The sequence below is a fragment of the Acipenser ruthenus genome, chromosome 14 (genome assembly GCF_902713425.1).
Source record: "Acipenser ruthenus chromosome 14, fAciRut3.2 maternal haplotype, whole genome shotgun sequence".
Lineage (NCBI taxonomy): Eukaryota > Metazoa > Chordata > Actinopteri > Acipenseriformes > Acipenseridae > Acipenser > Acipenser ruthenus.
The window spans coordinates 23,703,625-23,713,891 of record NC_081202.1 but is presented as its reverse complement, the minus strand read 5'-3'; the positions used below and the strand labels follow the sequence as shown (position 1 = coordinate 23,713,891).

The following is a 10,267-nucleotide window of genomic DNA, read 5'->3' as shown; positions in this document are numbered from 1 at the left end:
TGACTCCGTGGTAGTAATATATTAGTAGTCAAACAGCAAATTAAATAAATATTACTGTATATTAAAAAAAACACCAACCTAACTTTTAACATTTTACCGTGAACGGTTGTGCATAACCCGCAGTCTCACTGAGTTTTCTTTGTAATATCGTTTTTTCTGTTCTTTTTTTTGTCATTTTATATACAGTTTCTCTTCATTTTTTCTTCTGTTTTCTTTTTCTCGTTCGCATTTGCCGACAGTTGATTTCCAACACCGTTTGCTAGGTTAGCTATGTCAGGTTGTCTGAACTCCATTAGTGAAAGTAAAAGTAAACCTGAAAAATATCATTAAAAAACACTACTGGCTAGATGAACCCCAGAGCCTAATAGAAATAAGCCTTCCTTTCACTTCCCATATATGGCACATGATTCCAGCCCTCGGTGTTTTGCTGCCATGGTTACTAGTTGCACCTCCACGATGCCGATGGAGCAGCAGGTGAAGGGTTAAGACAGAGGAGGTCTGTGTTCACAAACGAGACATTGAATTTCATAGAAACACCATCCCCTCGGCGGCTTCAGTACATGCTTTATTTAGGTCTGATCTACGGCATCATAGGTGGACACTGCTACAATAAAATAACACAGTTCACAGCAAGTTTAAATGAAACACTGGTTTAGGAGGGGTTTCTTTGTTTCAAAAGTACGATTGATAACATGCGATTTGATGAAAAACAACAAACTGCATTACAAAAGTAAACAGATAAAAGTGAGCATGATCTAATTATCCCCTAATTACAAGGCAGAGAGTTGGTGCATTCCGCACGTGAGTTGGGTGCTGGTCTGTTTGGTGACGCGCGTGCGCTCTGGTTACACACAAAACTGGTTGCAAAGTGGCAGCAGAGAGAACTGGTTATCATTATAAACTGTGGGTCTACTGGATGTACAGCTACTGATCGAGGTCTCCAAAACAGATTGTTTTCCAGAAATAATTCAAAACAACACTTCGAACAAGTTATGGACGAAGGAATACCTCGTCTGCACGACAGACAGCTACTAGACCACTCAGATTTTTTGGGGTAGGTTTTTTTTTAAAATTATTATTATTATTTTACGACGATTCGTTTTTTTTAAATTTGTCTTCATATATTTCAAATTCTGAACATTTGCCAAAATCTGACAATGTCTTTGTTTTGGGTTAATTGCAGGGTGGAATATTCTTCGCTTTACATGTGTAAATCAAAAAGAGGCATGAAAAGAGACGAAAGCAAGGTAAACATAAGTTCTGTGTACTGTATTTAGTTTTGCACAGTGAAATATTCATCCTGTCATTGCTAGAATTAGATGACGACTTCGTTTTCAGGATTTAACATTCGTGTCATTAATCGTTTCTAGTTTATTGAGATGTGTTCTATCTTGTTATACTGTGTGTGTGTGTGTGTGTATATATATATATATATATATATATATATATATATATATATATATATATATATCTATATATATATATATATATATATATATATCCTTAATGGCGCATTTGATTTGCATGCAGGTTATAATTTCAATATATTTCTAAATTCTGCATTGGTATACTTTGTACATTTTTTGGTTTCCTAGTATTTATTTTTTACAAAATAGGAAGCCTACAAGCTACCACACAGATTGATAGAAAAGAAGAGGCGTGACAGGATAAATGAATGTATCGCTCAGTTGAAAGATTTGTTGCCTGAGCACCTGAAACTGACGGTAAGATACTGCAGATTGCATTCCTGTTGATTTGTTATTATTATTATTTTTTGTATATATATTTATTATCAAGTAGTACATTTTAGTCTTACAAAATTGAATAAAAAAATGATGTGAGCAACAGTGAAAAGAAAAGATGCCAGGTTTCCCATTGTACGTATTGAAGCCACTTAATGCGCATTTGACATGCTTGCGTATCGACTATTGTACAGAATGTAAGCTTTACTTAGGTTATTTCGAGAACCTTTCAACTGGTCAGGTATCCGGAAGTTTTAAACTTTTTTTCCCCCTCCTTAAAGACACTCGGACATTTGGAGAAAGCAGTCGTTCTGGAATTAACTTTGAAGCACTTAAAAGCTTTAACCGCTGTCACAGAGCAACAGCACCAGAAGATCATCGCGTTACAAAATGGTAAGTTGATTTATTTAATTAAATGTAGATTAAGATGTGTGTGTGTGTGTGTGTGTGTGTGTGTGTGTGTGTGTGTATATATATATATATATATATATATATATATATATATATTATTCCGAATAAGCACAATATGTATTTAAAGTTAAAATATACTTCTAAAGCAAGGGGGTGCAAAAAAAATACGTTTGAATGCCCCCCCCCCCCCAGTAAATTAAATACACAATTCAAATGATACACATTGACTGTATGCCAGAACATGTAATTATTTGGTGGTTAAAGCTTAGTTGGGGGGCACTTTTGGAGTTATTTGTTGATCCTACAGATTTTAAAAAATGCGTCTTTCTGTTCAGGGGATCGCTCTATGAAATCCTCCATTCAGACTGATTTGGATGCGTTCCATTCTGGCTTTCAAACCTGTGCCAAAGAAATCCTGCAGTACCTTAACAGGTTTGAGAACTGGACCCCTAGGGAGCAGAGATGTGCGCAACTCATCAACCATTTGCACAAAGCTTCTGCCCAGTTCCTGCCCAGCGCACAGCTTCTGTCCCAGCAGATCTCTGCCAGCAAAGGGTCTGCCCCCGTGCAAGATCATAACAGACAAAAACTGGAAACACAGACCAACTGTGTACCCGTTATTCAGAGGACTCACAATGGGGAGCTGAATGAAAACGACACAGACACCGACAGTGGCTATGGCGGTGAAGCTGAGAAATGTGAAGGAAAACATAATAACAAAGACAACAGCGGGAAGCCGCAAGGACTGAAAAACGTGCGAGTAAAGCAGGAGTTTGGAGATGATCACCCTGCCAAAAAAATAAAAATGGAATCACCTGGAACTGCAAGGGTTAATCCTGATTCAGCCAGCAGACCCGACTTGTCTTTGATTAATTCTTTGGTGGGACTTGGAGGTGTCCCTTTCGGACAGCAAACGCCTTTTTGTCTGCCTTTCTATTTCGTTTCTCCCTCCGCAGCTGCAGCGTACATGCCTTTTTTGGATAAGGCAAATCTAGAGAAATATTTTTACCCAGCGGCGGCGGCAGCAACATCCCCGTTTCCATTGATGTACCCCGGAATCCCAGCACAAGCCGCTGCAGCAGCCGCTGCTGTTTTCCCGGGGTTACCTGCAGCCCTGACGCCGGATAAAGTGTGCGCGTCCTCGGCAATGTTATCACAGAGAGCAGTATCCTCTCCATCTCCGAGCTTTGAAAGCGCCATGGGGGCAGGATCGTCGTCATCCGCAGAAAATGAACTGCATTTTGACAGTGAAAGCCCGCATGAATCAGACAATGACGAAACTTAATTTATAACTCATGTCAATACACAGTTAACAGAAGTGCTTATAAACTACCATTTAAGAAACGGTATTCCTCTTGGGTCTACAGTGTGTACATTAACCTTTACGTTTTGCAGCTTCCCGTTTAATTTTAATGGTTTTATTTAAGGACAGACTAAATATATATTTTTAGCATATCCATTCCAAACAATATTTACCAATAGTTTGTTTACATTTTTAGATCAGTATGTTAAATTAGTGTCAACCATGCTGGACCGTATATAATGAACATTTCTGTACGTTTTTAAATAAATTAGTTGGCCTAAGGATAGTTTCTTAAATAAAGTACATTTAAAAAATCTGTTCAGATGTTCAAATAGTGAATTTGCTTAATGGGAGCAGGTCATAATTTGTACCTGGGTATTTTAAAAAGGCAAAATAAACTACTTATATCAGCACCTTATTGGACTTTTGCTATTGAATGTATTAGGTATTGTACTGATTATATTTTGTAAAAAAAAAAAAAAAAAAAAAAAAAAAAAAAGTTGGAGGTGTTTGCTTCTGCAAGGTAAAGTGCACTTGTTCAGGCTTCTTTGAGGTTCCATGTGTACCCCTGAAATGTATGGTCATCTTCCCCTGTTGTTTAACAAATAATACCCATGCACTGAACCTTAAATATAATTCTATTTTTCCTTAAAAAAATAAACAGGTCTAATACTGGAGGAAAAAAAAGACTTATTAAACAGCGAAGATTTTGGCAAGATTTCTTGGCCTTTTTTGATCATGCTTTATTTTGTTTTACAGATCAAATATATATCATTACCTGGGCTGAGAAGGATAATCTCCTAAGTGGGATATACATGTATCCCAGGCAGCACTTTGAGAGTGCTTGCACTAGAATGTTATGTAAGAGAGGGTATGCAGTCTCACAATGACTATATCAAGTTTCTATATATATATATATATATATATATATATATATATATAATTGCTCTGGTCATGCTTTTTATATCTAATGCTGCTCTTTGTGCGGTTTGTCTCAAACACTGCATTTAAACAATGTCATATCTGCCTAAAAGTGACTTGTTTGTGTGTAAATACTTTGTGTGTAATATATATATATATATATATATATATATATATATGTATATGTCCAATATGCTATTGTTGTAGGATACATTTTTGGATTTCTAAACAGAGCAGTGTTGCACTTTTTGTTAGTGCTTTAGCTTATACTGTCCTAAATTATATAAAAAAGGAATAAAATAATAAAATGTCATCAGCAAGATACCAAGCCGTTGAATACTGAGTCTGATTATTTGTAACTGCATGACACTGTGGTTCCTTTAACCCTGAAGACATTGTGTAGTAAGATTTGAACTTTCTATAGCCTATAAGTAAAAAGTACAAACATTCAACTCAATTATGCCCTCGATGATACTAGTGTAACAATACTGTACAACTCTGTGTAGTCCATTGTGTTTGCAAGCCAATTTATCACAAAATAACAGAGGGAAATGTGTCATTTTGCTGATGTTTTCTGAAAGAAGCATTCAAACCCAGCTTCAGGGTAAACATGTTCCGAATTTTTATTCTAATCCTCATACTGTTCATATACCAAACTTGGGAAAGGGAGTCCAGGGAAACCCTCCATAAAAATATAACAGCTGCACTAACTTGAAACAACAACATATGTATTCTTCCCTATTGTTTCATAGTGTGTATTATGTTTACTTTGAAAATAAACAGTAATTTGTCTATTCAGGTCCAGCTGTTTAACATCTAACCTTTGCAGGCTGAGGTCCAACACTTCAGGTTTCATGCTGATGGTATATTTTACTACAAGTTTCACCGAAAGGGAACACTTCAAAACAGCGGCTTCAAATTCATATTAATTTAATAGAATTTCATAGACGTGACACATAATCGTTTCATAGTTATTTTTCTTGTGAAAAAAGATAACTTTTAAAAAGTTATTTATGCAGATTCATAATGAATTTAAGTGGAACACCATTGGAAATCTGTTTTAATTTATTGCAAATATTTAAAAGTGCTAGCAGAAATCATAAAGAAAAGAGTTTGCATGGCCGGATTAACAACATTTCTGAACCCAAAACACTGAATGAGTAACAGATGCTTAAAACTAATCCTTTAAGTAGTCATTCCTGAGAGGTACCAGTATATACATATCTACCCTAATTAATATGTGACTGTTCACCGATTTGACCTGGAATGACGAGGTGGCATGGATGGGATGAACCGTGTACAAACAGACCTTCATAGTTTCATGACTGTTTTGACAATTAACACTTTCCCTTTCTGATAATTATAGCACTGGTTCATCCATCAGTCACTGTTCTTAGTTTCCAAAGTCTGGAAAGGTGCCCAGCCAAAGTTTACAATTGATGGCACCACCCAATTAACTAATACTAGAGAAGGACAATGACTTGAAGGTTACAGAATATGACTCATAACATAATGGATAACAGCATAAACTCTAAAAAGAAAACTGAGTAGAAGGGTATGTATCTTACTGGTTTATACCAGGCTCTGCATCAAAAATACATTTGTTCTGTTCCGCTACCCTCCCCCTGTAGTACATACCTACTGCTAAGTATTCAGACATAATGTAAAGTTACTACTGCCTGCTAACAACCAGACTGACATCGATTTACTGCTGTCACTCTTCTTAAACATAGATTTTCATATTACAAAGAAGTCCAAAAGGCACCTGATACCTTTCACTGCCTTCTCCGAGACAAGAAAATATGCTATGTAATTTAATTTAAAGAAAAATGGTCTTGTAAAGTACCTGCAATTAAACTTACAAAATATTTGTTTAAAAATGAAGGATTGGACAACCTTTTATCTTTAGACATCATCAAACTGTTTGTAAAGAATAGCAGCATTGTTCATGGTGTTTTACTTAATAAAAGTGTGCTCATCGAACAAGAAGGACTTTGCCCTGCATATGTTTAGTCTTTGGCAGGGTTTATTGTAGCGGTCGAGGTAATTATTAACCAACAAAGAATTAATAAATTAACAATACCGCTGGAATACTAGCACAAACCCAACACTGCTCCCTCTCCTGGTTCTGCAGTCTCTGGTTCAGCAGTTCACTACTGTGGTCTCAGACGATTACGTCACAGATATAATTTCCCTGCAGTGTGATTGGAGGTCATTGCAGGACAATCACGTGCGCCCACACATGCAGACAGGCACGCAGAGCTGCATGTGAAAAAGAGGCGCAGCCACCTAGCCGTGCTGTGCACGCTGGCTTATCTCGAGAGAGAAGGGAGGAAAGGAGGAGGTTGAAGTGAAAACAGTGGTGTTCCAAACAGACCTACCCAAACCCAAGCTGTTTATCGACTGAATCGCAATGCATACTTTTCTGCGTGCATCTATTTAAAATGCGTTTTATACAAGCCTATAATTTACGTTTCAACTACAGCAAACGGGTGAATTGTTTTGTGACTTATCATATGCACCGATTTGCTTGTGTTTATGTTATGCATTATTCGGGAGGAAAGCAGATGTAGACGTGAATTTTCCTGAACGCGTGGCCGAACACCTGCTATGTAACGTGGTATTATTGTATGTGTACCTGATACACATAAACTGACCAACTTGCTGTAAAGTGACTTTTTTCTTTTGATTATTAAAACATCGATTAATGTCCTCACGTTTTATAACAGACATGTTATATAATAAATACAAAATAGTGCATTATAAATTTATTGACAAAAAAAAAACCAACAAAAAAAACCAACATTTTAAGGCAACTAGTGCATTATAAATTTATTGACAAAAAAAAAAAACAACAAAAAAAACCAACATTTTAAGGCAACTAGTGCATTATAAATTTATTGACAAAAAAAAAAAAACAACAAAAAAACCCAACATTTTAAGGCAACACTATTTTCCTGGCTACACCTTATCAGAAACGACCTTATGATGAAAAACTGATGAAGCTACACGTTTTTAACAAAGGTAACCTCATTTTGACAGTAGATAGACAGTAGATCCAGATTCCAAACTAATAAAGTTTTCATGTTAAAATGTACCAGTTTTCGCACAATCAAATCAAAATGTCTCATGGTGTAAAAGGGAACAGAGCTTTAAATACTGCAAACCAACATCCACTTTTTATTGTTAAGCATATAGTGTCCAAGAATGATAATACAGTAGTTACATCTATAACGCGAAACCATACAACCACCAATAACACATGTTAAACACCATACATTAAACTTTAAACTGCTTTTGCTGTCAATGCAATGTAATGCACGATTGCCGCAAAATGAATAATTTCATAATATGTTCGTTTCAGTGGGGGAGGGTGTACTGAATATCACTTGAATGTTTGTCATTTGCCTTTCCCAAACTAACTTTGTTTTTATTATTTAAAAACAGTTATACTGAATGGACTAATCAGCCTATCAAGAATAAAGATACACTTTTACATTTATCCACACGGTGTCACTCTAAGCAAAAATACATTATGCTCATTAATTAGAGGAGTGCTACTATTAGGTTTAAAATACATTCTCTAATCTTCCCTCTGATTGTCCCCCACTGGGGTGGAATCCCCTGCGATGGGGATGTCGTGGAGGTGGTTGTGCGTACGTACGTATGTCACTGCATACATGTTTGCATATATCTGGAGAACGACTTATCCAATTGAAATGGAACTCAGTAATAACATAATTTAGCATACATTATTGACAATATTTAATTATGGACTGTGACTCAACGTTAGACAACACGGTTAACTACTTAGGAACGGAAACGGATATGAGTATGGAGAGTACTTCACAAAAGACTAGTTCAAGATCTGCAGTTAGCAAAGACATGGAACTCCAGGTTTGTGGCTGCGACTGGAGCAAGGCGACAACGGTCAGGGTTTTGAAGATTCATCAAGGGAGAAGGGACAAGGGCCTTGCATTGATCAGTACTTCTTATGAAGTCAGTCAAGTCAGTCGAATGAAATCCAGCGACAGGAAGCAAACCACAGTTCGCAGGATATCAGCACCCCTGTCATAGACGTGAGGAGGACTTGCATGGACGCAGTTAGTGATGAACCTAATGATCCTTGTGAACCCGGTCAGACAAACCAGCATAAGAGAGAAACAAACCTCAACGGGCACAAGCCTAGAGTTAAATGGCCAAGAACTTGTGAGAAAACTGCATGGGACACAGTAAACACAGATCTCTGATTTGCATTGGAAAGGTTAAGTGGAACAGTTGAAAAGAAGCTGGATAAATTTGGGGACATCATATACACATATGGAAGCGAGAGGTTTGGAGTTGAAAAAAGGAAGGAAAAAGTACAAACTATTCCTGGAAAGTCTAGATGGCAGCAGGAGATTGAACGCTTAGTTAGAGAAAGGAGACAGCTGAGGAAGCAATGGAGAAGAGCAGAACAAAGTCAGAAGGAGGGACTCAATCTCTTACAAAGGGTCATAAAAGATAAGCTTGCAACACTGCGCAGAGCTGAGCGCCTACGGAAACGCTACAAAAAGAAGGAGCGTGCGAGAACTAACTTTTATAAAGACCCATTCAAATTTGTAAAGAAGTTATTCACGAGTGAGAAGAATGGCACACTAAAAGCATCTAATTTTGAGCTGGAGAGATATTTGGAGGAAACATATACAGATTCAAAAAGGCAGGAGTCTATGTCAATTCCTTCAGACATCCCACCTATCAATCCACCAGAATACCAAAAGGAGGACTGTGCACCTAAGTGGAAAGAAGTAGAGCGAGCTGTGAAGGGCTTCATCATCTCCAGGGCCTAATGGAGTTCCGTACAGTGTGTACAAGAGTGCTTCAGGAGTTCTATGAATCCTGTGGAAATTGATGAAAGTGGCATGGGAAAAACAGGTTGTACCAAGAGCATGGCGCCGAGCAGGTGGAGTCTTTATACCTAAAGAAAAAGATTCTACAAGCATCAGTCAGTTTCACCCTATTTCCCTATTAAACATAGAAGGCAAGATTTTCTTCAGCATTATTGCTGAGAGATTGTCAACTTACCTATTAAAGAACTCATTGACACTTCAATACAAAAAGCGGGCATTCCAGGTTTCCCAGGATGCTTAGAACACATCAATGTGATCTGGCAACAAATTCAATCAGCTAAAAAGGAGAGGAAGGAGCTTCATGTGACATTCCTGGATTTGGCTAATGCATATGGTTCAGTGCCACATGAACTTCTTTGGGCAGCATTTGATTTTTTCTGTGTACCGATGACAATAACAAATTTAGTGAAAGCCTACTTTGGAGATGGCTTTTACCATGGCAATGGAAGTAATCATTAGGGCATCAAAATGGGTAGTAGGAGGAGAGCGCTTGGCTTCTGGAATGCGACTACCACCAATTCGAGCATACATGGATGACATGACAACCATGACTACAACAGTAGCCTGCACTAATCGATTATTGGGCAAATTAACCAATAACATTGAATGGGCACGAATGCAATTCAAGCCCACTAAATCAAGGAGCATCTCTATAATTAAAGGCAAAGTAGTAGATAAAACATTCTTCATTAATGGTGAGGCAATACCAACAGTGTCTGAGAAGCCAGTGAAGAGTCTTGGGAGATGGTACGACGGGGATCTAAAGGACACAGTTCGTGTGGGAGAAGTTAGACAACAAGCAGTGGAAGGGTTGAAGAGCATAGACAGCTGCGCTCTACCAGGTAAACTAAAACTCTGGGGCTTTCAGTTTGGTCTACTGCCGAGGTTGCTGTGGCCACTTACTGTATACGAGGTTTCTTTGACAACAGTAGAGAAGCTGGAAGCTTTAATCAGTTCATACATCAGGAAATGGTTGGGAGTTCCACGCTGCCTCAGCAGAG

At 37.6% G+C, this 10,267-nt stretch overlaps 1 protein-coding gene across 1 annotated transcript; it reads left to right on the top strand.

The window, feature by feature from the left end:
• Positions 1–852: 852 nt before the first annotated feature.
• On the top strand, positions 853–4,705 carry LOC117419731 (class E basic helix-loop-helix protein 41-like). The gene is made up of 5 exons (XM_034032743.3): positions 853–1,054; positions 1,184–1,247; positions 1,617–1,724; positions 2,024–2,135; positions 2,489–4,705. The coding sequence occupies exons 1-5, from the start codon at positions 993–995 to the stop codon at positions 3,436–3,438; spliced, it is 1,296 nt and encodes a 431-aa protein (XP_033888634.1). The 5' UTR covers positions 853–992; the 3' UTR covers positions 3,439–4,705.
• The last annotated feature ends 5,562 nt before the right edge of the window (positions 4,706–10,267 follow it).